The following is a 27989-nucleotide window of genomic DNA, read 5'->3' on the forward strand; positions in this document are numbered from 1 at the left end:
TGTTTGCTGATTACACACACACACACCCTCTTCCAAGGTGTTTGCTGATTACCTGCCAGCTTCAATTCCATAAAAATAGCTAAATATAAAATACGTTTTGTAGCAGGGGAACCCAAGCAGCTATTGCCTTCAGCCAGCATGTTGAATCCCATATTGGCTGAAGCAGTGACTCAGGATAATACAGGTTCATAGAAGACAGATTTACACCCTCGCTTTATTCTGAGTTATTCCGAGGGGGGGGGGCCAGGGGGAGAAAGCTCAGTGGTTTGAGCATTGGCCTGCTAAACCCAGAGTTGTGAGTTCAGTCCTTGAGGGGGTCACATAGGGATCTGGGGCAAAAATCTGTCTGGGGATTGGTCCTGCTTTGATCTGAGCAGAGGGTTGGACTAGATGACCTCCTGAGGTCCCTTCCAACCCTGATATTCTATGATTCTAAGAACATTAACAGATTCCTCTATCCACCATCAATTGCTGCACTTTGATTACAGACAACCTCCTACAAGACAAACACCAATTTTCTCCCACCAGAGGCAAATTACATAATCATGTTCAGCTGTTCCAATAAAAAATATCAAAAATGCTTAGTTACTCTTGGTTCTATCCTGCTAATATACATTTTTTGCCTTTTTAAATAAAGCATTTTGAGATCAGAAGCATTATTTAGATTGATGATTTCTATTCAGAAGCATGAATAATTTCCTATCCTCAGTGATATACGAGAAGATCAGAATCTGATTTGAAGAAACACTTGCCCAACTCACATCAGAACCAGACTGCAGAAAAGCAGTTTGTCCAAACAGAGCTTTAGGCGCTCTGTTTAAAGAGGGATATAGAGAGGACTTCCCAAAGGTTCTAAGCTCAACACAACAGGGTAGGTTTGACAGACAGCTGATTTATTTTCATTGTTGTCAATACAAAAGGGAAGGGAAAAAGAAAGAACTCAAGCAACCTTACTATGAGACAGACTTGGAGGGCTATCAAAATGGCAGTTGACTTCAGTGCTACACTGATCAATAACAGCTAAGAAAACAAATGCAATGCAGGGTGAAGAAACAAAATTCCTTAAGACATCCATGGAATTGTCACTAGGCAATGGGCTTGCCAAGCTGTCACTTTTCATACTGCATCAGAGTGCATAAATGAAGTATTTTTCAGTGTTTTCCAAGGACATAATGATGTCACAACAGGACAATACAGACCACTAGACATCTGAATGTAAATTTAAAAACAATTTTTCATTAAACATTTAGGAGGCGCCATTACCAACCATAGCATCTGAGTGCTCCTTAACAAAATGTAAAGGCAGCCAGACTCTCCAGTTTGCTCAGGCCACTGTGTGCTTAATGCACAAAACTGGTTGTAAACACTCCGTGAAGTTTCTCTGTCCACGAGAGCTTTGTCAGTACATGCTGCCAGCTCTCCTCGCCTCCCTTGCATGCTGGGAATGGGACTTGGCAGGAGGGACCTACGCCCTGTCTTCCAATGATGTGAAGAATGTCTGTCCCTATGCAGCCCTAATTTGCACCAGAGCCAGGCAGCCCTGCATTAGGGAGCTGCAATTAGCTCCCCTAATTCCCCCACACCTTTTCACCAAGAGCAGCTTAGATGGAGTGGAGAATCAAGACCATAGTATTTACCCAAAATAGAGAGTACATTCTCTGCACTCTCCACCTTTATTCTCAATAGAATTGGACTGTACTAACAATGGAAAAAATTCCACAGGGATACCAGCATCTGGATAAGCATAAGACAACCAGTGGAGAGATCCACTCAGTGCAAGTGCCTTCACTAGGAAAAAAGGCTGTTTTAACATGAGATGACTATTATGAGGTAAACTCCTATTGAAGACAAGTCAATCTGTACTTTGAACACAAGTAGACAGGTTGAAGTAAAGATTACAGGGAAGCTGAGGGTATTACAGGGAAGCTAAGGGTAGACAGGTTGAAGTAAAGATTATCGGGAAGCCTGCTAACATCTCAGAACTACAAACTGCTGTATCTTTATTAGGCATTTCCCTCCTGTTAGTTACCAGGTATTGGATCACACAAGGACACATTTTTTTCCCTAGTGAAAACAAGGCCTGAGCAATTGCCTGAGGAAGCAAATTCCTAACAGGATGAGGAGCTACTGAGAGGGCTCTTTCCCTGGCCCCAGGGAGCTAAGCTCTGGGGACCAATAGCTGAAGGTTCCCCACAAACAGCAAATGCTGCAATGGGACAGTCATAACTAAGCTCAGTTTTATTTTAAAACTCGAGTTTTTCATTCCACTGTCCTGCCAGATCCCTACTGAACAGCAGCAGCGTTCTTCCCTCTTCACCAGAAAATTCAAAATGAGGTGCATAGCTGCTATAACAAGCTTTGCACAAAAAACTGTGTGTGTCCATTTTCTAAGCCATCAAACAACTGTGTGAAAAATAGGCCTTCCTAGAATCCCTGGTCTAAATATACATTTTCCTACATAAGTCAAAAAAGCAAGTCTTCCAATATTAGTAGTCGTAGTAACAAAAGTAAGGTAAATATCTCACTATTATTACATTAATGAAGGCTTCTTTATCCCATATTGGTTAGGACAGTATATTTTTTTAATGTAGGGAACATTCTCAGATGTATTATCATAATGTAGCCAGTGCTGAGAACAAGCAATTTCTCCTCTGACATTAAGTTAAAAATAGACTTCTGTCAAACAAACAGCAAGATGCCAAAGGAATCATGCCTTAGAGATTCTGAACATCATTTCCACAAAGATGGCTTAGCAACTATAGCTATATCTGGAACAGGGAGTCCCAGTCAGATCCTGTCTCAGGAATGCAAGTTTTGTGAACAGTTACCATATACAGTTGAGCAGAATCAGGGCTCTCTACATTCAAGGATATCTCAAGGCCAAGTTTGAATCTAAACTGGTTGTTAGATCATATAGTCATTCAAGAGTGGGGAATTCAGTTTAAAGCTGTTACATAAACATCCACACAAATTATATTTAATGTAACTTGAAGCTGTTCTGTAAATCACCACAATAGCAACAAAGCAATGCTGGTTAGAGGAAGCTGCTAATGGAACTAGGAATTGGTTCTGTCCAGAACCCCTCTTTCCACACACACAAAAAAAAAAACTTCTGAGTTACTTGATGAGTTCCTAACTTACCTTTTGTACATTCAAAATAATTTCTGTTCCCCCAAACAAATGTATCTACTGTGAGCATAAGGGATTCCTTTGCAATAATTCCACTAGCAGTTATGGTAGTGAAAATTAATAGATAAATTATTTAAGTATATTGGAAGCAGGCAGCTTGCCAGAGAACTGATGCCCACTGGACAACAAGGGAGCAGTTAATGAGTATAAGGGAAGCCAAAAAATTTCTTTGCATCTGCCTTCACTACAAAAGATGCTAGGGAGATACCTACCCCAGACTTAGGGTGAAATTCTGACTCTGCTGCAATCAGTGAGTTTTACTATTAATTTCAGTGGGGAGTGTGTGTGTGCGGGGGGGGGGGGGTGTTTAAGATTTTGCTCTTACTCTTTTCAGTTGATAAAGATCAAATACTGTCTGAGATGGAGTGGAGGTGTCCCAAAAGAGTGTGCTGGAACAAACCGATACTTTAAAGAGCAACACACCACCATGATCAGACGGCTACATCCAAGAGTTCTGAAGGAATGAAGTGCTGAGCTACTAACAAATATACACAATCTATACAAAAATGCAATGAAATCAAGAGCAAGGGGCCATTCAATTAAACTGAAAGGCGACAAATTTAAAAAAAGAAAAGGAAATTTCTGCAACACAAGTGAGGAACATACTGCCATGAGGGAGTAATGGAAAGTGTAGCTTTCAAATGTTCATTTACAAAATGAGAATTCCACATTTACATTAGAGCTCTAAATCCTCATAATTCAGAACATAAACCCAAGATTTAATCAATAGGGTTATGAAGAAATTTCCTCTGTGGGCAGATTATCCCATAATTTCCCCCATAGGGTTTCTTATAACTTCTTCTGAAGCATCTGTTACTGGCTACTGTTAGGGACAGGATACTGGACTACATGGATCACTGGTTTGATCCAGTATGGTAATTCCTAAGAAAAATTTCAAACTGTTCTGCTACTCACCTGAAAGCTAGAGAAAATGAATGTAGTCTGGTTCACAGGAGGCCTGGCAATCAGCTACACTCTTGATTTCTTACCACCACGGTACACATGACTGAAACAATAAAGCTTGTGTGCTATATTTGTGTAAAAAAAAACAACAAAAAAAACCTGCAAAGAGAATACAAAAATCTTTCTGCTCCCTCTCTGAAATATTCTAGTTTTATGCACTTCATAGACAGAGTCTTTTACAAAGTTGATACTATGGTGTGAAAAAGTCAATAAAATAATTTTGTTTCATATTGTGGCTTTCATATTGAAGGTATTCAGACACTTTACAAAACAACAAGTTAAGAGATTGGTGGTAGAGCAATTCCTAGGAAAACAGAAAAGCTTATAAGTCACCAGCAATAGTTCATGTTCTTGGAAATCAAAACTGGTTTTACTGAAAGGGAGTTTGATGGTCAGGACCGCAGTGTTACTGCTTACTTTTATGAAAAATGTCAAAGGGCTTTTAACTTCCCCATGCAGTCAGAACAGCTTGGCGAAGTGACCTCTGTTCAATCTCTCTTCTACATGCTGGCCCAGGGGCTATGAACTGAAGAAATCAGCTCAGTTTCTGGTGCTGAACTCCAATATGTGACTTTCTTAGCCAAGGCCAAGAGTACAACAAACTAAACCACGCTAACAAAGTAATGGAGTTGCTAAACATGATAGGATACTGTATCATAGAGCCTAACTCTGCAAGCTGCTGAATTCCCTCGACTCCCAACGAAGTCAGTGAATTCCACACAGTTACATCCATACTTACTACTGTGTCATTTCTCACATGTAAATGCTGCTCTAATGCGAAAGCTACTGAACCAGAATATTTTATAAAAGCAAGAAAATGCACATATGTTCATCAGGCAATTTTAAAAAGGATATTACAGATACAGATATCAGGAAACCTAGTGCTCACATATATACAGATTTTTATTTGCATGTTCTTTAAACTCCAGACACATTACCAAAACCTGTATTTGTTACCTACAAATTGAATGTATTCCTTTACTTTTGAACATCAAAAGTAATGCCAAACACACATCTTTGTTTTGTAATTGGCACCCCTTCATATTGTATTAATCCTATATATGAACATTTCAACTTTTGTGTTTCAAAAGGGCTTTTGGTTTTGTAGGAAGACTTCCCCTGACATCACAAGCAAAATATGTATTTAAAGATTCATGTGTTCCTTATTTGTGGATGAAAAAGAAAAATGAAGCTACATTAGGCCTATTAGTTTGTAGAGAAAAGCTCAGAGAATTGTCCCTTGACCATGATCTCAGGTAATCAACCAGCAACCATAAAGTCAAAAAATTACTAATGCTGTGAAATTTTTGTGGTGTGTGGGGAAAAGAGCTACAAACACAAAACACGTGTTACAAGCAATCAAAGAGATCTCACAGATCATTTTTGTGTTTTTACCTGAATTTGCAGAGTAGTAGCCGAACTTGCAACATATGACATTATAAATAAGCATTTACTCAAAGCCTTATTTGACCGGCTGTAATATATTTATGTGCAAACTGCTGCAGAACTGGCTTTAATTTATTGTTCTGGAGAAGCAATCCATTGGAGTTTTGTAAAGGTGCATAGTTAGTACGCATGAAAGAGGTGAAAAGACTTTCCCTTTTTTTCTATCATCCTCTGCTCCCTCTCCACCAAAAATTTAAAAAAAAGTTAAATGTAAAGTAAGAGGCTTTAACATTTATAAGGGCACCAAATTACTAGTATACATCCTCTACAGCAGGAAAGAGGAGTTCCTAAAGGCAATTCCATCTTTCAGGTATGTAAATCTGTATGTAAAGAAGAGAAATCAGCACTAACACTTTAATTGAATACTTCAGAGTATTTTTAAATGGCCTGGCTGGGATGGGGCAAAGGTGATAACAAGGATTTTCAAATGGCAGTTAGATTGACATTCAATGGAATCTACGTGCCTAACTACCACTGACAATCTCCCCATGGCATGTTTGGTTAAATTAAAAGACAAATTTATTCCAAACTTTATTTAAGTGGTTCAGACAAACTTCATGTCCCAGAACTCATTTGCAACACTATTTGGAAACCCACCGTACCATTAGAGACAAAACGTATCCTGGCTCCATATATATTAAAAATGGACTAGTGTCCTGTTTTCAACTGTCTCTAGTGCTTTGTTGAGGGAAAAGATGCAGGGCTTTTACCTTAATTCTCTTCTATGACAACAAGGCCTCAGGAAAAGGGGGAGGAGAGAAAAAAGAAAAAGCTTCCTCCTACCCAGAAACGAAACACAACACACATATAGCTAAAGTAAGTAAAAGTCATCTTAACAGTCAGAAGTTGAACACATCACATGGCATTCACTAAAACGGGGGTTGGCAACCTTTCAGAAGTGGTGTGCTGAATCTTCATTTATTTACTCTAATTTAAGGTTTCACGTGCCAGTAATACATTTTAACATTTTTAGAAGGTCTCTTTCTATAAATCTATAATATATAACTAAACTTTATTGTTGTATGTAAAGTAGATAAGGTTTAAAAAATGTTTAAGACGCTTCATTTAAAATTAAATTAAAATGCAGAGCCCCCCGGATCATTGGCCTGGACCCGAGCAGTGTGAGTGCCACTGAAAATCAGCTTGCGTGCCGACTTCGGCACGTGTGCCATAGGTTGCCTACCCCTGCACTATCATCAAACCCACACTCCTACTTAAAACTCTTTTGCTCCCACTACCTTCATTTACTTATTTGGAACTTTTAAACCATAACAAGATGGAACATTGTATAGTTTCTAGGCAAGAAGAAGACACTACACATCTACTACTGTATTAATTTATAAAATATTACAGTGAAATAGCTCTGCAGTCACATTTAGTTCTTAGAATAGAATGGGCATTCGGAGCTCTCCAGTCTACTAGCTTTCAATCTGGAAGCGCAAATAATATTCTCCATGCAACAGATATATAAAATCATTTTATAAATATACAGAACCTCTGCTGCCTGTTACTTAATTTGTGTTTACTCTCCATTTGACTTTGTTTCTCAATTTACCATGGAAACTAAGTTTGTTTTTCAAACGACTTCCAGTACATCCAAGTTCAACCTAACAGTGAGAATCAAGCTGACATTCTGCTTCCTACCTCATTACTGCAGCAATATTAAAATCAGTAGCTAAAACGGGTACTTTTAGTGAAGATGTAGGAAGGAGACCAAGGATAGCTGTGTCTGTGGTAAGCATCTGTCTCAAATCTGGACCTTAGCGTCCAAAATCTGGGTGCTTACTATGATTCCCCCCAAGCTTGTACCAGCTTGGATCTTATCTCGCTGCCACCAGATAGGATTCTGGCTCCTATCAGCCCTCAAGTCGCCCCAACTTATCCCTGGGGGACCCCACAAGACCCAGAGCCCCCTGGGTCTCCCTATCTCATCCCCCAGCTTCCCCCCCTTTCCTTGGGTTAGCCGGAGCGATGCCTTACTATGCTCCTTGAATACAACCCAGCGAGGATAATCTACTTCCCCCTGAGGCTATGCATTCAACCTAGTTAAGCTCACACAAAGAGATTCACCCCTCCCTTTGTCTTGTAGCAGTAACTAGAGAAAAACCTCAAACACAAGAGAACAGAGTTGATTCTCCCTCTTTCCCCTATAACTTTTTCCCCATAGCTTGTTCCCGCCCTGGGACAATAGGAAAGTAAACCACAGAGCATGGGCTCCCCTCCCCCTAGCCTGTCACACAGAGGTAGACAGAGCTCCGGGCACAGAAATTCCTCTCCCCTTTGCCTCACTAGGAAAAGAAACTCCCACAAATTTTAAAAAGAAAACTTTATATAAAAAGAAAGAACTTACATATAACAAAAACTCTGCATTAAGAAACTCAATACAGGGATATGGCTTATAAGAAAATAGGAATAAACAGTCTGATTTAAAAGATAGCCCAATTAAACCAGTCCAGCAAAATCCACACACATGTAATTACAAACCAAAGTACATAACAGCCTATTACTTTGTTTCCTTTGTACTCACACTTGATAGTAGAATATTTGAAAGAAGATGGAGTTAGAAGAAAAGCTTGTTTACTCACAGCCGAGGAAAACAAAAAGACCCCGAGTTTCCAGTTCCCTCCCAGACTCTTAAAAAAAAATCCAGGTCTCTGATTGGTCCTCTGGTCAGGTGTTTGGTTCCCCTCTGTCACCCTTTACAGGTAAAAGAAAATTAACCCTTACCTATCTACTTATGACAGTGTCTTTAGAATGTAAAGTGAATCTGTAAAATGAAAGAGACTGAAACATTTTGTTTAAATAAAATAAAGATGACAATGGATGTCAAACAAATTTCATACATGAGAGTTTATTCCTTTCTAAAGCTGGATGCTTCAAATTTTGGAAACCAAACCTGCTGGTTATTTAAAGACATGACAATCTCTGATCAAGTTTAAAAAAAATGAATCCAGTTATTTTGTTCAGTATTTGCTCATCAGTTTTCAGCAATTACTAAAATACTGTGGCAGATTTGTGAATATGTAGCAACCATATTGGATTTCCTCAGAAGCTGAAAATCCTGCAGCCTCACTGAAGCTTTCATAAGCATTGTTTTCACTTAAATATCCTAATTTGGACATTATGAATGAGTAACACGTATTTGAAAAAAAAAAAAAGAAATCTTTGAAGCTTCTAAAATTTCTGTGGTGATTTCTTCCCTTCACAGAGTCTGGGACATGTGACAGCAGCTGGGAAAAGGCTGCTTATCAGTACACTTCAGTCTTCTGCAGTTTGACGTGTGTGTGTGTGTGTGTGTGCGCGCACGAACAAAGGTGCTCTATTCTAATTAGCTTGCTCCTCCTGCTTAATTCAGTCAATAATGTTAACATCCACTGTTTGACAATGCAATCAATCAAAAGATAAAATCTTTGAGTTATATCTTCAGAGGTTCCAAGAAACTGCTACCACCATTTACATTAGCTGGAGTAGTCAGCGCTCGGTATCAATGCAAATCTAGCACCATATGTCCTAAAAACTGAATTTGCAGCATCCTTTCATAAAACAGCATAAATGAGGTTGGTTTTATAACACCAAAAGCTTTGATTTACACAAACGATTTAATAAAAAAAGGAAGCAAGAAGTAATTAGTATAACTGTATATACATGTTAATTTCAGCTGGACACAGAACTCTTTACTTCCCGTCCTACCTTTTTCTGTAATTTTGCTAAATATCTACAATACCTAGTCTAACATACAAAGATAAATAGATTGCATGATGGTTTGCCTGGTATAAAGATTATCACATTAGTAATACGTACAACCAACATGAACTCATTAGCATCGAAGTTACAAATGAATTGTAGAGTTCATCATAAATGAGAACTTTTAAACCACTCTATTCACTATGTATTTTGTATGAAACATGTTTAAAAGCTTCTCGGGAAGTTCCAATGACGTGTTTTTAAATTATTTTTGTACCTCGCAAACTGTGAAGCCATATTTTGTATATCTTAGTTACTGTGAGCCCAACTGTACAGGACTTCTACAATTTTCTGTACATACAAGTGTAATGATTTTAAGATCCAATATACAGGGCTAGAAGATGTCACTGTCTTTCCTGACCTAAACATAAAAAGTTACTGAAATTATTATCAGCAAAATTCAGAATCCACAACCTGCCCCAAACATCTTAATTTGACATTTAGTAAAGTAGCAAACTAATAATTATGATTTGAAGTATAACTTTCAAATGATTAAACTAAACAACATGTAAAAATGTGTGTTGTCCACAAATTTGTTATCTCTGCTGTGTGTTTGAGTAAGGCCATGTCTACATTAGAGAGCTTACAGCGGCGCAGCTGTTCTGACACAGCTGCGCTGGTGTAAGATCTCTTGTGTAGCAGCTCTGTGCCAATGGGAGATAGCTCTCCCGTCAACATAATTAAAAAACCTGCAATGAGTGGCAGTAGCTCTGTCACTGGGAGAAGCTCTCCTACCAATATAGCACTGTGCATACTACCACTTATGCCAGTGAAGCTTATTTCGCTCAGGCACACACCCTGTGCACCATAAGTTTTGCCAACATCAGTGGTTGTGTAGCCATGGCCCAAGAGTTCTGTCTGTCTTCTCCTTAAGGATTAATTTGGGTGGGAAGAGGCCTCTAGTAGTCCGCTAGACTGTGACTGGATTAATGTAACTGTGTCCTCTGATAAATTGGTGTAAAGTATCTCCAATAAAGGTAAATTAACCACTCAGATGGCACCATCCTTGCCTAATGGTTCTGAACAGTTATAGAAGTTTTCTAATATTTAACTTAAGCTTTTCCTGTTGCAATTTAAGCCCATCACTACTTGTTCTACCCTTACTGATTGATTATGATTAGCGGTCCCAGGCTTCTTTATAGCAAGTCTTTATGTTTACTGAGAGAATTATGTCTCCCTTCTGTCTTTCCTTTAAACTGCACATGCCCAGGTCTCATAAATTTTCCTCAGTCTTATTTTTAAAGCCTTTAAATCAGTTTTGCCTTCGACCCTGAATTCTTTCCAGTTTTTGGCTATGTGGTACAAAAACTCAACACCAGGCTCCAATTAATGGTTAGCCAAAGCACAGTAATTATTCTGATTGTTTCACATGATCCTGTCCATTGATACAACCAAATACAGCAGTTGTCTTTCCTGACAACAATTTAATATTTCATACAGCTGATGCAATAATAAATACCTAGATCAGACCCTTTTTACAACTGCTGCTTGGCTAGCATTCCCCAATTTCCACATTTGTAGGTTTGGTTGCACCTCCTTACAAGAAGCATTTCATAGCTGTCTGAAATAAACCTAGTTGTGTTTAGTGCAGCTCATTTTAACTGGCAGAGACTGTACTAAATTCTAACTAACTATCATTTATGACATCTCCAAATCTGATTAGCATGCTCTCCATTCAGTCCTTTAAGACCATAACAGGTTGCAATGGCATTGAAACTACTATGGACCTCTGTGGACCCCACTCAGCAACTCCTCCCAGCTTGACACTGAGTCATTAATAATTGATAGCCTGAGCCACCCCCACCTGCAGGAGCTGGTTCTGGGAAGGAAATCTCACAGACTCCACTCCCTCCCCTACTGATCCTTGTGGAACCCAAGGTCAGGAGTCTCCACATAAAAGATAAATCAACCTTTTACTGGGAAAACCTGAGATCAGAAGGGGAGAATTCTTCAAGACCTACCACCAGTCTACCCACTTCGGCCCCTAGCCTGCCCAATCTCTGCTTCCTCGAGTATAGATCCTGAACATGGGGAGTGACGTCAGGAGGTCTAGGGTGGGACTGGACAATCCATGATAGGCCCAGAGGACTTCCCCATTTCATGTGACAGAGGACAATCCGCATGAACAGTCCTCTCCTGTCCTCCCCATAAGCATATATTCAGTTTTCTTCAGTGTTGTGTCATCCATGTTGTAGCTCCAACTAATTCATAACTGGTTTTTGTTATCCAAGCTAAGAGAAAAAGCTCATAGGCAATATAACAGTAATTAAACAAAAAGAACAGGAGTACTCGTGGCACCTTAGAAACTAACAAATTTATTTCAGCATGAGTTTTCGTGAGCTACAGCTCACTTCTTCAAATGCATAGAATGGAACAAATAAATTTGTTAGTCTCTAAGGTGCCACAAGTACTCCTGTTCTTTTTGCAGATACAGACTAACACGGCTGCTACTCTGAAACCAGTAATTAAACAGCCATACCAAACGGTCACTTTTCTTCCCTTAGGTGCTTGAAAAAAATCTATTTTATTAATTGTCCTATCAACATATCAAGTATTAAAATTCAGCTTACTGCTTTAATTCTCTGGCTCTCACTCTTAGAATAGGTACTGTTTGCCCTTTTCCACCTCTTGGGACCTCTGCTGTCTTAGCAATAATTATCAGCTCAGGCAATAGCTCTGCATGTTTCTTTAGCACTCCAGAGTAGAATTAATCAAATCCGGCAGACTGGAATACATTCAAATAGCTACACATAATTTAGTCTATTTCTTCCTGATTCTTTGCCAGGATCTCATACATTCCACTTTTTAATCTGCTGCTGCATTTTGTCTCCTCCCTGTTAAAAATGGAAGTTAACTTAAAGATTTCTATGCTTAATATCCCTCCCACTAACTAAACCATGGTTGGAATACTGTGCACTTTAAAATAACATTTTTAATATTTGTTTTTCCCTCCCCTACATAGTCCACTGGCATATCTGAATTGACCGAAAATATATCAGAATATTTTTCTGTATCATCATGGATGCCAGCAGCTGACATCATAGGATGATGGTTTAGCATGATTTGGGTCCCGTCTTCACTATCAAATGAAAGCTCTGTAACCAGGTTAGGGGACAACTATGTTATCACTGAGCACTTTGATAATTTACTTATAGCACAGATGGCCCTAACTCACTTCCTCATTAACTACCCAGTTCAATTTTAATAGAAAGTAAAGAAAAGACAAATACATTATAGATTCTTTTGCACTTCACACTTGAAGAGCAGATCTATACTAGCTTTACTATTCTTTCTTCTTAACAGAATCAATCTAAAACTTCAGAAATCTGCAGAAGAGCAATTCTCCTCCTGCACACTTGGGCAAGCTCTCGAAGGGAGTGCTTGGTTATAGCTCAGTCACTAAACTGGTGAATCTCTTAACCGGCTGAGCTGTAAGGCATTCTCTGGTAATTCATCCTGAAAAAATACATTATATGGCCCATTCTCCACTGCAAGAAATTTATGCAAAATCATTTATATACAGGATATTCATAAAATAAATGTTCTGATAAATTAATGTGACCTAAAACATTGCAGGAAAAACATCACAATTTAAATACATACTGTTAAAACTAATAGTGTTCATAAATCCAAAATTTGCACTCTAATAAAATATAACCCTTGCCTTAGATTTTGAAATAATCTACAAGGGATACCAACACTTTCATCATTTGAAGTTTCAGTCATCAAAACTTTAGGTGACAAATGATTTAAGCACTCAACCAGCAGGGCATCAAGTACAAGTGTCAGACAGATTTGACAACTAAGAGCCCATCAAATTAATTTGTCATCAAAACTATCTGTAACGTTAGCTGATGTTTCTACTAAAAGGAACAGTGGTGAAACAGTGAATAATGTTGAGATTTAAATCATTACGCACTGGCTTTCAGAGTTTTAAACACTATTGACAGATGAGGCAGTTCACAACTCTCAGAATCACTTTTTCAGGCCACCTGCAGATTCAGGAGGACAACAATGTTAACTTTTCTCATGGTTTACTTCATAGCTACCACAACATTAGTGATTTAAAGAATATTAATAGCAATCATCAGGGCTAGAAGTGATTTTTTTCTTTAAATGAAAGCTTAAATTCTAGAACATTTGACAACAAATATATGGAACTACAAAAATACTGAAGGCAATCATTGCAACAGATACAGAAAAAGTTAATACTCATTATATGGAGAAATGAAAAAAAACCTGACCCATAAATAAACTTTAACATTCTCTGAATTGGCTACAATGTAGAAATGAGGAAGTTTTTCAATCAAAAAACAGAAGAACTGCAAGAATTTATTTTCTGGAGCAATCTAAAAAAAGCTAGAAGCACCACAACATTTTTGTAGGTGTCCATTTTAAACTGCTTATAACTTGGGCTAAGAGATGTAACTAAGATTCTCTGAAAATTTGTTTTATATTCAAACAGTAAGTGCCATCAATTGGGGAAGAATACACTTAATCAGACATAACACAAAGGTTTAACTTCTGTGTGCAAATCTCAGCCCAATCTAAGGCTTCGTCTACACAAGCACTTTTGTCGGTAAAACTTTTGTCAGTAAAGTGGGTGAAAAAAAATCACCCTCCCAACCGATGTAAGTTTCACCAACAAAAGCACTAGAGGACAGCAATATGTCAGTGGGAGATGCTCTCCCGCCAATATAGCTACTGCTGCCCGTTGGGGGTGGTTTAATTATGTCGATGGGAGAGCTCTCTCCAAGCAGCTACACGGGAGATCTTACACTGGTGCCGCTGTAAGGTCCGTAGTGCAGACATAGCCTAACTGTGCTAGTTATAAAGTATAAATTAGCACTTATACAGCATCTTTGTGTCAAACCACTTTTATAAACACCCTGGTGAATTAAGTATTACATTTAGGGCTGTCGATTAATCACAGTTTAACTCACGCAATTAACTAAAAAAAAATTAATTGTGATTAAAAAAATTAATCACATTAATAGCAGTTTTAAGTGCACTTATAACAACAGAATACCAATTGGAAATGTATTAGATATTTTTGGATGTTTTTCTACATTGTTGTAATTGAAATCAATATATTTGAAAATGTAGAAAATATCCAAAAATATTTAAATATATAGTATTCTGTTATCATTTAACAGTGTGATTAATCACGATAAATGTTTTTAATTGCTTGACAGCCCTAATTATATTCATGTTATAAATGGGGTAATTGAGGCAGTTTATGAAGCTTGCTCAAGGCCATGAGTGGTGTATGCCAGCGCTACAGTTAGAACACCATTTATTACTAACACACTGTCTTGCTCATTCACATTCTTGGATAGTATCTCATTTCCCTTTTGATTGTGTTCTCCTTTCTCCCTCTCCTCTATGTTTTAACTATTTCACTTCATCAGGAGGTGAAATTAAATCTATGCTGATGACTTCATTTCCACATAACCACCATCTATGCACCAGAATTAACATTCTTATTATTTGTATTACTGTAGCGCCTGGGCGCCTTAGTCATGGTCCAAGTCCTCCTTGTGCTGGTACTGTACAAAGCGGTATTGTACAAATCTGACTGCAACATAAGAACACGAAAAGCAGACGTGCTGCAAGACTAATCCTTGCAATTAATTATTTAATAATCAGCACATGGAGAAGAAAACAATTAAAATATGGAAATCAAGTGGATCTAGTTTTAAGAAAGATAGATTTACACATTTCTTGCCCCTGTACCTTTAGTATTCAGGTTTCACTTTAAGGTGTCTGAAAGTAACTGAGCCACTTCCTTATAACTCTGCAGCAATGATTATCATAGAGGGGAGAGGAGAGGCAGTTTACTAACACCATCACCACCACCACATGTAGGCATCTACTGCTGTGACCTAGGCCAGCATACATGACTTTCTATCCATTTGCCAGTCACAGGTGAGCACCTGATTACTTCAAGGAGGGAAGGGGAGACAAAGGAAGGAAGAAAGGGGTGAAACTGGGTAAACATATGCCACAGTGAGTGTTTATAAATGACAGGGAATAGATGTGGCAAAGACAGAGAGGAGAGATGGGCAAGAGGAAGGGAGGGACATGAAAAAGGAAGCAGATTGTACTGGAGATGGAGGGAAAAGACGACAAAAGCTACATAAGTATATGGACAAAAATCTAAGCAGCAGGAGAAGTGGAATACATACAGATGGACTGAGTGGCTCATACAACTGTTGATAGGACAAAGTAACCCTTTCCTTCTTGCTCACTAGTTCAAATACTGTCCTGGTCAGTAATGACCAATAGCTGTTACCACCTGACAGTTCAATGACTCACTCCATGTATTTAAGAACATAAGAATGGCCATACGGGGTCAGACCAAAGTTCCATCTAGCCCAGCAGCCTGTTTTCCAACAGTGGCCAAGGCCAGGTGCCCCAGGGGGAATGAACAGAACCTGTAATCATCAAGTGATCCATCTCCTGTCACCCATTCTCAGCTTCTGGCAAACAGAGGCTAGGGGCACCATCCCTGCTCATCTTGGCTAATAGCCATTGATTGACTTATCCTCCATAAACTTATCTAGTTATTTTTTGAACCCTGTTATAGTATGAGCCTTCACAACATCCTCTGACAAAGAGCTTCACAGATTGACTGTGCACTGTGAGAAGAAATACTTCCTTTTGTTTTTTTAAACCTGCTGCCTATTAATTTCATTTGGTGACCCCTAGTTCTTGTGTAATGAAGAGTAAATAACAGCCAAATATGAAGTAGGCTCCATTCAATGCATAGTCTGAAGATCATCATATCACAGCTAAAACCTTTATTAACAGAAGCACAGCACCAAGGAATGAAGGGGACTGATGAATAAGCTTCGACCCTCACCCTCAAGTAGTCCCTCTAGATCAAAACTGAGGCACACTGGTGGGGCAACATGGGAAAGTGGTCCCTATTACTACACATGGTATAAGTTACAAGGATAACAGACTTACAGATATGGACATCAACCCTAGCACTTGTATTCTGCACTACAGCATACTTCCTTGGCTATCTTTCTGAATGTAAACCACAACTAATTTACAAAAACAGTTTATACACAGCAAAGAATCCTGTGGCACCTTATAGACTAACAGACGTTTTGGAGCATGAGCTTTCGTGGGTGAATGCATCTGACGAAGTGGGTATTCACCCACGAAAGCTCATGCTCCAAAACGTCTGTTGGTCTATAAGGTGCCACAGGATTCTTTGCTGCTTTTACAGATCCAGAGTAACAAGGCTATCCCTCTGATACTTGAGTTTATACACAATTTCTTTGAAGCTACAGCTAAGATGCAAGCTACGTCAGTAGTAAGTTACACTGCAAAACTTTTTTTTCTGTGCGATGGGGTGTCTACCCCACACAAGGCTTGAAAAGGTTAAGGTGGCCTAGTAGGCCAATTAACTCCCTGGGCTACACCTGGAGGAGGAGTCAGGGAGCAGGGGTTGATTAAATAAGGCTCAGCTGGGCAGGAACAGGCTCAGCTGGGCAGGAACAGGAAGGTCTTGTATAAAGCACAGAAGCAGAGAGCAGAAGGGGGCTGCAGAAAGGTAGGCTGCAATCACTCCCTGAGAGGAAGGAGCTGAGAGGCTGGAAGCCAGAAAAACAGAAGGCTCAGGGGGAAAGCAACAAGGAATAGGAGTGCAGACCTTGGCTGCTGATTAGATGGCTCCTGAGCTGGAACCTGGAATAGAGAATGGGCCCGGGTTGCCCTATAAGCCACTGGGGACATGGCACAGACCAGGCAGAGGACACTGGACTGTCTGGGACAACTTGACCTGGAAAGACTCTGGTACTGCTGGAAGGGGAAACCACATAGTGACCTGGCTAGAGGACTGAGTCACAAAAAGGAGGCTGCGGTTCCTGGAGCGAGAGAGGTCCATAGGATAAGAGGACAATTGGAAAGACACCTTCAGAGAGGGGGTGGGTGCAAAACCTGGCAGAACTAATCCCCAGCATGGCCAGGAGACGGCACCACAAGCAGTGAGTGCATCATGTGACAGCTTGGTAGATTCAATCTGAAAAGTTACAACTGGCCTTCAAAAAACCTTTCCTTTAACTGTTTAATTTATAGATTTTTGCCGTGGCTTACGGAGCTTAACCAATTTGACATTGCTACACTCTTATTTCCACCACTGCTGGTCAGTAGTCAAGAATCCAGTTGAAATCAATTATCTTTTCATCCACAAATTATAGCAGTAGAAAAACAAGCTGACATACTGTCACTAATTGTGCAGCAATCTTATTTCACTATGGTAACCATGACTGAAGATTTGTAGTAGTGTGCCGGGTTTTACAAAAAACAGGACGAAATAGTTGCCGAATTTAAAAGGTCTGAAGGGACCACCAGATTTTTCCAGTTTGACCTCCTATATATCACAGGTCACCAGTACCACCCAGCATCTGCACACTACATCCAAGATGCAAAATTAGGCCAAAATATTACAGCCTACAGGAGACTAAATTGTCATGTGCCATAGACAATGGGAGGGACCAAGGTGCAGCAATGCCTGAGGCCTCTGCAATGGCAGGGAATTCTTAAAGTGAGATGCATCCTAAAACTCTCAGCAAGGGTGGCAATGGATCAGCGTTTTTGTGGCACCAGCTGTCAGTACCCAGCACAGTTCAGGGAAACTAATGATCGTCCTAGAAAACCAAATTCCGTAAGTTCATACTTGAAGAATCCCAGTATTGCCTCTTCCAGTAACCCTAAGAATGTGCAATCCCGCAGGTTCCATATCATTGGGCCCACATGCAGAGTCTTACAACTCATCGCTGAGGGTTTATCGACAGCCAAGTGACACTTAATCAGTGCTCTTGTTCATCAACATGCTATAGATATGATCTGCATACAACAAGTCCCAGCAAGTGACCTCCAATCCATGCTGAAAAGGAAGGAAAAATCAACCCCAAGGTCACTGCCAATCTGACCTGGGGGAAAATTCCTTCTTAATCCCATGTGATTAATTAGACTCTGAACATGTGAGCAAGAACCAGCCAGCTAAGCATGTGATAGAGAGAATGCTCACTGACACCTCAGAAAACTGGCCCTCTCTGTTTGGTGTCACATGTCTAGTCACAGCCATTTCTGATATTTCTGAGGAAAGGGACAGACAGACAGACAAAAAAAACCACACACCTAGGATGTATTGGGGGGGAGGGAAGGAGGAAAACATCCCTTCCTGACTTTTAGGTGACCATCTGAAGCATGAACTTTAGGAACACAAGACACAGGATGAAATTCAATAAGGCAAATGCAAAGTACTACACTTAGGAAGGAACAATCAATTACACACATACAAAATAGGAAATGACTGCCTACGAAGGAGTACTGAGCAAAGGGATCTGGGGGTCATAGCGGATCACAAGCTAATATGAGTCAACAGTGTAACACTGTTGCAAAAAAAGCAAACATCATTCTGGGATGTATTAGCAGAAGTATTGTAAGTAAGACACGAGAAGTAATTCTTCTGCTGTACTCCACACTGATTAGGCCTCAACTGGAGTAGTGTGTCCGGTCCTGGGTGCCACATTTCAGGAATGATGTGGACAAATGGGAGAAAGTCCAGCAGAGAGCAACAAAAATGATTAAAGGTCTAGAGAACGTGAGAGAAGATAGAAAAATTTTGTTTAGTCTGGAGAAGAGAAGACAGAGAAGGGATATGAGAATGTTTTCAAGTACATAAAAGGTTGTTACAAGGAGAGGGACAAAAATTGTTCTCCTTAACTTTTGAGGATAGGACAAGAAGCAGTGGGCTTCAATTTCAGTTTATTCCCATTTTTTCTTGAGCCAACATTGTCCTTTAACTTAAATAGCTCTTCACTCTCTATGGTGTTTACTCTCCTGATGTATTTATACAGAGTAACCATATCCCCCCCTTTCAGCCTTCTTTTTGAGAGATTAAACAAGCCAAGATCTTTTGGCTTCTTCTCACAAGATAGGCCCTTCATTCCCTTGGTCATCCTAGTAGCTCTTCTCTGCACCTGTTTCAGTCTGAATTAATCTTTCTTGACCATGGGTGGTGAGAATTGTACACAATATTTCAGATGACATTTAACAGGGTGGGTCATTTGTAAGACCTGGCAAAAGAATGAATAATTCATCTGAGTCATTCTAACTTCAGGAACTGGAATGCTGCATAAGGATGTAAAGTATTGCTTCTGATTCAAGCTGGCTTCTTGTTAGAACCAGCCAGGATATAAGGTTATGAGTATCTTTCTGGGACACAGGCAATCCAACAGGAGAGCCCTAAGAACAGCTGAACTTGTGGAGAAGTCTGCGGCTGAAGTTTGTTGTTGTTGTTAATGGAGTTATCAATAAAGCCAAATCCTAAAAAGAGATAATTTAGGACTCCATGCAGTGTGTGCATGCTCTGTTCAGAGCAGGGTGCCAATGGTGCCTCTTACAATTTGTTTTTATTAAAAATAACCAAAAAAAAAAAATCTCCTTGAGTGCCAAGACAGGCCCTGAAAACAAGGATTGTTTTCAGGGACGCATAGTCATCCTACTGGCTGCTGACTCCCCACTACAGCAACCTCTTCCCTGCAAGAGAAACAAGATTTTAGGACAATGGAAATGAGGCCTGGGGTTGTAACACCATTTTCAGAAAATCCCATTGCTATTCACTTTGTATCTCTTTTCTCCACTACTAGACGAGAAGTCTTTGACAGGGAGCAATCCTGGCGCTTGCACCAGGAGCGTCTGCTGGTCCCACATTAAGTGCAAGGCCTGGCAATAATTTCCATGTACATCTGGCAGACTAATTCTGAGACACCAAGCCTATGGAACAGACTGGGTGACTCAAAATTGGATTCCATCACAAGTGTTAGGCCATCAGGAAATAATGGCCAGTAAATTTTCCTAAAAATACCATATTATAGCAAATTGGTGTTGGTATTCTCAAGCTATACCTCACCAATGTTTCGATGCTAATAGCAACATCCCATTGCTAGTAATAAGGAACCAGTTGGAAGAGCGAGGGAGGAGACCTTCTGAAATATTAATAATAAAATGTAACACTGGTTGCCAGGATCTTACCAATCTCCCTCTTCCTCTTTACCCTGTCCTCAGTGGCATCTATAAGAAAAAGCTAAGAAGCAGAAGTAGTATAAAGTATGATGTGAAATTGCCTCCATTTCAAATGAGTGGAACAAAATCATCCATATGGTGGTATACCAGCAAAACACTGCATATCCCAACAGGATAGAGTACACAGTTACACCACTGCTCAAGAGTAAACAGGATGGCTCAGCCTGCTTATTCAAAGGAGAAACATTTCTTACAACAGCACTTGTCTTTTGCAGAGTGACAACAACCGAGGAAATATGTGCATTAACTATCCGGTAAGAAAAAGCAACATCCGGAGGGCAACCAACCAACTGCATAGTTCATACATGTTTTAATTTATACAGTGGGAACCATAAACTACATTGCATGCCAATTTCTGATTTCAAAGGCTGTAATTAAGCAGCAAGGTATAAGTGGAGAAGAAAATAAATCATAGAAGTACCCAAACCACAGGAGAGTTCTATTATGTTGTTAAAAGCTTCTGTTTTTCCCCAGGTTGTGGTTACTTTTACTCTTCACAGCCATGATGGAGCAAATTGCTGAGATCTTAACAAAATTATGGGAAATATAATTATGTTTAAAAAACGTAAGCAAAAGGAGGAAGTAGAGGACTTCACTATTCCAGTGTTTCTTAACTGTTGTCTTAGAATTTCTCCTGTAGAGAATGAGAAAAATATTCAGGCGTTACCTGATACAATCCTATTCAGAGGGTGTTTCAGTTGAAACTTTCCTGAAATATGTGTGAACATTTTGATGATAAAACAAATTAATTAAAAAAACACCACCACATCAACAGGGAAGGCTGTTAACCTAGCTAGAAAGAGTTCTTTCACCTTAGCAATCAGCAAAAGAAACTGACCATACAGTATGTTCAATACAATAGACCAGGGGTTGGCAACCTTTCAGAAGTGGTGTGCCGAGTCTTCATTTATTTACTCTAATTTAAGGTTTCACGTGTCAGTAATACATTTTAACGTTTTTAGAAAGTCTCTTTCTATAAGTCTATAATATATAACTAAACGATTGTTGTATGTAAAGTAAATAAGGTTTTAAAAATGTTTAAGAAGCTTCATTCAAAATTAAATTAAAATGCAGAGCCCCCCGGACCAGTGGCAAGGACTCAGGCCGTGTGAGTGCCACTGAAAATCAGCTCTCGGAACGCATGCCATAGGTTGCCTACTCCTGCAATAGACTGTTTTCTGTTGGCTGGGCCCAGAGTAAGATAATGTCCCTTTTTGCATTTTCCTGGAAGAAAAATCTGAGCTTCCCACTGAGAGAACAGCTGCTTTATAGAGTTTCAAATCAGTAGTTGAAACATACATAAATCCAACCCTTTAGAGAAGTAAACAGTTTCTTCAAAATCTATTTTGCAGTTATAGCACTCAAAACAACCTTGAGTATTATTGATAGTGATTTTTAAATTCACTCACTCACTCAAAAAAAAAAAAAAAAAAAAAAAAAAAGCAGCCACCAGTTGATTATATATTGGAAAAATTCCTCAGAATTGCTTGATTTCTCCTCCTCCTCCCATCTCTTTTTCAAGTGGGCAGCAGTCATGGATAATTACGCCCATATGAGGGAGTGACCCATTAGGGGACTGGTTTCTGATAATGCCATAACGTGCTAGACACTTTCTAAACAGAATAAGGAGGAATATGCCCTGCCCAAAGGATCTTACTACCTAAAGACAAAAAGTCAATGCAAGGAGAAGGGGTTCAAAAATTACTTCAGTGATCAAGGTGGTGATTTGCAGGGCTTTGGTAATACAAGGTTCAGTTATAATACTGCTTTTAAAATTAAAGACAAATTATTCATAATTACTCTTCAAACTTATATTTACAAGTCAGCTAGAAATGTCATCCGCTTCATTGCAGAAATGGGTCTTTGGGAAATACATGAATGTGAATAAAGCAATGAATGAACTCAGAAGAATGTTCCTCACATAGGAAAGAACATGAATGAAGCCACTGAGATATGTGCGTGAGAAGCTGATAAATGAATGGACAAGACTAACATCATTCGTGGAGTAGAGCAGGCAGTGGGGGGGGGGGGATGACATGAAAAAACAAAGGCAGGTAGTGGAGAGGGGCTAAGTCATGTAAGGCTTTGAGAAGTGTGATAAGCTTGAACCCGAGGCACTGGGGAAGAGGAAGCTAGTGGAGGGACTATGTGGGTTAAAACAATAGGCAAGGAAGATATTTCAGAGACAATTTTTGCATGGTGTAGAGGGGCAATGTTGGTGTTTGGAAAACTCAGGGAGTATAGTGCTGTTGCAGCCACTGAGCATGAAATAACCTTATTTATTTATAACCCTCATTACTGCGAAACTAGTTTCATTTTTCCACAACTCTTAAAGTTTATTTTTCTCATCTCCAATTACAGACCACTGAGGAACAAAAAATGTAGTTAGTTCTAGTCTGAAAAATGCCACTAAAAAAAAAAAAAAAAAAGCAATTTCCTAACTCAATCAGTCTGCTCCCTGTGTGTATTCAGAGTCACATTTGCTGACTTTAAGGATTAATTATTTGTACTGATTAATTTAATGAGAAATTGATTCCTTTTTATTCCAGTTAGCAGCGAAGAAAGAGCAACAGGATTTTGTTCCTTCTTGTACATCAAATAGAATTGTTTGAGTTCATTACTGGTTTAGCTAGTTACATGTGTGCCACCTTACTGAAAGTAACTGAGCCGCACAGGTTTAAGTGAGGAGATTATTTAGCTTGCAAAATAGTTATTTCTGGCTGAAATGTAAGATACGACACTTGGTCACTTAGAGCCCAGGCTGAGTTTGCAGGATTGCTAGTCAGAATATGAGCGTGTGTTGACTGGGAGCTGCTTAATGCTCTCACAGAATGTAAGAATGGGACAACACTAGAAATCCCAGCAAGTGACCTCCAATCCGTGCTGGGTAACTTGTTGTCAGCAAGATATTGAACCACTAATCTGATTCTGTACGATAATTCCTATGTCTCAGCAGCCGCTATAATACATTTATAGCACCAGCTCTCCCTCCTTGCCCACATCCACACTCACCCTTATGAAGACAGCCTTCAGGTGATCTCAGTACACCACAGTAGTGCACTCCATGACTGATCTCAGTCAGCCCCCTCCAAAGTCAACAAATTCTCACCTCAAGCTTTAGAACATCATGCTGAAGTTTGCGCTGGAACTCTAAGAAGTTTGAGATTGTCAGCTTTCCTTTCAGATCTGATCCAAAAAAGTATGTCGTCAGGGCAGAGTTGAAGCCAGTCTTTAGAGTATTTCCTGTAGTAGAACGATCTCTGTGACGCATGCCCATGCTGGTTTGGGAGCGAATAATGCTCTGGACCTAAGCAGGAAAAAAAATAGTAAGCTAGGAAAATGGCATCATAAAGAAATACTTGTGTTGGCCAATGTATCACTGTTAAATTGTGCCAACTGGCTGAAGTGTTACTCTTGACCATTTTGTGGCTGTTAAGTCTGTAAAGTGGTTAGCTGTAAAAAGAGGAGTTACTCTGTTACTTCAGTGCATAGGGTGGCTGGATCTAGATTTTTTTTTCTCCAATCCTCAGTTTAAAAAAAAAAAAAAATCAGTTACACACATTAAAAACATGGTTGTTACCTTCATATTTTAACCAGTTTGGTGCTCCAGCTGACCCTGTCCTGCAGGGAACAGTGTTACCAGCAAAAGCATTAGAGAAGCAGAGTCACTTGTAGACAACAGGGAGTTTATCTTTTGAAAAGCAGCAGGCAAGAGCCCAAGATATATTGCATGGGATATGGGGAAGGAACAGCTGTAAGCTTGCCTGCACCCACCAAAGAACCTGGTTTCTTGGCTGGGAGAAGTATGTCCCAGCCCTCAAGAAAGATGACCAGAAGGAAAGCTCCTGAGAAACTATGTAGACCAGTTACAATGAAGCCAATTGTGTGCTGCATTCAAAGACTGTCAGAGCGGTAAATAATGAGAACGGGGCAGTCATACAGAGCGACTTGCATTGCTAGGGTATCTGGACCCATACAAACAAAATGTTTTAATATAGCCAAATGTGAGGTCAGACACCTTGGAACAAAGAATGCATGCCATGCCTACAGAACAGGGAAGTATTCTGGAGAGCAGCAACTCTAGAAAAGATTAGAGATGGTAGCAGAAAAACTATTCAATATGGGTTCTCAATGCTGCACTGTGGCAAAAAGGACTACAGGATTCTTGTATGATAAACAGGGGAGTAGGAAAGTGATTTTATCTTTGTATATGGCATTTGATGAGACCCAGTACTGGTGGCCACATTTTCAAAGGATGCTGAAAATTGGAAAGGGTACAGAAAAGAGCCACAAAGGATTAGAGGGATGGAAAAAATGTCTTACAGCATGAGACTTAAAGAACTCAATCTGTTTAGCTTATCAAAAGAAAGATCAAAAAGGTGACTTGATTATGGTGTATGAGTACCATGCCTGGGAGAAAATACTGGATACTAAAAGGGCTCTTTAATCCAGAGGAGAAAGGCATAACAAAAACCAATGGTTGGAAGTTAAAGCCAGATAAATTCAAATTAGAAATAAGACACAGTTTTTCAAGAGTTATTAACTATTGGAACAAACAATGAAGTGGTGGATTCTCCATCTCTTGATGTCTTTGACCATAGATTGACTAAAATCTAACACAAGTTCCTGGACTCAATTCAGGGTAACTCGGTGCAATTCTAGGTCAGATTTTATGGTTTAATGGTCCCTTCCAGCCTTAAAAACACTGTGCATTTGTAACAACTACAATTACTCCAAGGTCCTCTTCCCAATTTAAAGGGAGGTCCCGTCTATTTAGACAAAACTCACTATGTGTATATAATATAAATAGCATAATAATAATATCCAGCTCTTAATAGCACTTTTCATCCATAGTCCTCAAAGTGCTGCGCAAAGGTCAGTATCATTCCACCCATTTTACAGATTGGGAAGTGGAGGCACAAGGAGGAACGTGACTTGCACAAGGTCACCAAGCAACACTGTGGCAGAACTGGGAATTGAACCTTCATCGCAAGTCCAGTGCCCTGTTCACATTGTCTGGCATTTCTTATGCATGCAACCTTAATCCTGCTCCCTTGTGCAAAAGTATTGAGATACTCTTTAATTACATGATCATATGCTATTTTCTCCCACATGGATAGGGATCAGAGTTTGAACTCAGGACCTTCAAATACAGAACACAGATCTCTTGCACTTGAACTATACAAGCAACTAGTATCAGAAGTAGGTTGTTATCCTCTGTGTGGAATAGTCCCTAGAGGTGAAGAACACCCACTTTCCCAATGGATTAAACAGGTGTTTTGGAGGCAGCAGTGGGCTGTTGGATATACAGATCCCTAGGTCTTGATCCTGGTTCTGGAAGGAAAGTGCCATCTACTGGTTAGGGCTGTGGTTACAGAGAGGTCAGCCACATTCACAGATTTAGCACACTCAGCCTAAAAGGCTCGGTGGCCCTGCCTGCTGTGACTTTGTTATTTGTAGAATGGGAAGGGGGAATGATAGTTCCTGATTCCTGGGATAGGAATCTGAGGCTTTGGTAAGTGCTAAGAGTTGTGAACTGTACACAAAATGTTAACAGCACTCAATTGAAAAGGAAACCAAGAAACATAGGGTCTTCTAAGCTTCCAACCCAAATCCTCCTCCTCACCTGGGCAAAGGCTGTTCAGTGGAGGAGTCTCAATCTCTGTGAAATGCATGACACTTAACCTGAGATACACATACGGTTGCCAAATGCATGTGTCATACAAGGTGTATAACCCCTCACACACCTACTTCCTAGCCCTTTCACCACCTGCCCTATGACAGCCTTCTGCTGCTGGCCCCACCCTCTGAGTCACGGAATAACATCAGTAGGAAGAAGGCTTCTTTGTGTTGCCAAGAAGAAAAAGGGTAAGAGTGAGAGAGAGGCCACAGCCATTCTCAAATTAAAACAATTTAGCAGGTTTGACCATTTGCTGCTTCTGAAAATCCCTTTTTAGAAAGCAATGTCAAAGGAGTGCAACTGCTATGATATTCAGAGTATGCCTGCATCCTCTGTCAGCCCAAGCCAAGGGACCCTAGTGGAGCAAACCTTAGCCTCAACAGGAAAGAGATACTTTGAAAGGTGGAAGCGAAGGGCTGTTCACCTCTCTCTCCTTGGAAGACTTCTGGAGGTTAAACACTGGCTGTACTGCTGGCAATCCTCTCTCCCTCCTCCTCATGCTGGAAGGGGGAGGAAAGCAATGCGGCAGCTGCAAAAGGTTTTAAATATCAAAAGCATGTAGGACCCTTGTTATAAGCGGATGTGGAATGCTAGACCTAGGAAACTGGTGAGCTAATACTGCCCTGCAGGAAATATTCTAAAGGCTAATGTCACATGCTTGTGGAGAGAACCAAGGAGGGAGAGAGGGGGCGGAAAGCAGAGATACAGGCTTAGCTGCACCCTAAAAATGAAAAGCAGACAGGTCTCTCTCTTTTAAAACTTCAATTACCCCAAATGATTTGCTGTGCTCCCCACAGCCTAAATGCTTCCCCCAAATTACAGACATTTGGATGTGCTTACAATACAAGAAAAGTCATTTAAAATAATTTGGAAAGAAAAACATGTAACAAAAAAAAAGAATGAAATCAGAATGAGGATTCACATTTTTAATACACTAAAATATAAATCGAAACATTTTGCCTTTAATAGCATTGAACATAGTCACCTCATTTTCCATTTGTCAAAAATGTCAACATTAACAGGAGTTTTGCATACAGATATAGGTGACGGTCTGTAAGTAATTATGTATAAAGCTATATAATTTATTATTGGTTTGGAACACTGCAGTTGAATCTTTAAGGACCTTTTCCTGCAGAAGCTAGTGTTCAGCTCATGGCAGACTATTACACAGGAAATAACGCATTCATGGAGATAATTTATATCAGGGGTGACCAAACTTACTGGCCCTCTGAGCCACATATAACAATCTTCAGAAGTTTGAGAGCTGGGGCTTCAGCCCTGCTCCTGCTGAAGCCCTGAGTCCTGGCAGGTGTTCCCTGCGAGACTGAAGCCCCAAGGCCCCTCATCCCCGCTGGGCAGAAGCCCCGAGACTTCCCCTCCCCACTAGGAGAAGCCCCTGTTGCACCACCCTGCTGCAAGGCAGAGGTTCTTAGCTCCCCTATCCCCCAAAGACTGGTAGGTGAAAAACAGGAGGACATGGGGGGCTCCGCAAGCCACAATTTAATGGTAAAAGAGCTGCATGTGGCTTGTAAGCCAGTTTGGCCATCCCGATTTATATGATAGCAGTGCTTGCAGGCCCTAATAAGGATCATGGCCCTTTTGTTTGTCTCAATCTAAAATAAATCACACAGTCCAAAAGTGTATGCATGGTTTGTGTGTATGGACACATAAATATTTCCGCCTTGATCAAGTCTAGTTTGTTAAGCTTTAGTACTAGGAAGTATTTTATCTTAATTTCTCTTGTAACCATTTTTGTCTTTAATGACTTGTTTGTATTGCCTTGAATCCTACCTCCTTGTAGTTACATAAACTTGTTTTATTCTTTAATGAAAACTAATCCGGTGTTGTGAACTGTGTGGGT

At 39.9% G+C, this 27989-nt stretch overlaps 1 protein-coding gene across 3 annotated transcripts in view; it reads right to left on the reverse strand.

The window, feature by feature from the left end:
* MICU1 (mitochondrial calcium uptake 1) overlaps positions 1 to 27989 on the reverse strand; it is a 216030-nt gene that overhangs the window by 48430 nt on the left and 139611 nt on the right. For all 3 annotated transcript variants that reach the window (XM_075072636.1, XM_075072637.1, XM_075072639.1), the window contains exon 8: positions 23558 to 23755. In XM_075072636.1, the coding sequence (XP_074928737.1) occupies positions 23558 to 23755 (198 nt within the window). The remainder of the gene's footprint in view (positions 1 to 23557; positions 23756 to 27989) is intronic.

Source organism: Chelonoidis abingdonii, chromosome 15 (assembly GCF_003597395.2).
Source record: "Chelonoidis abingdonii isolate Lonesome George chromosome 15, CheloAbing_2.0, whole genome shotgun sequence".
In the NCBI taxonomy this organism is placed as follows: domain Eukaryota; kingdom Metazoa; phylum Chordata; order Testudines; family Testudinidae; genus Chelonoidis; species Chelonoidis abingdonii.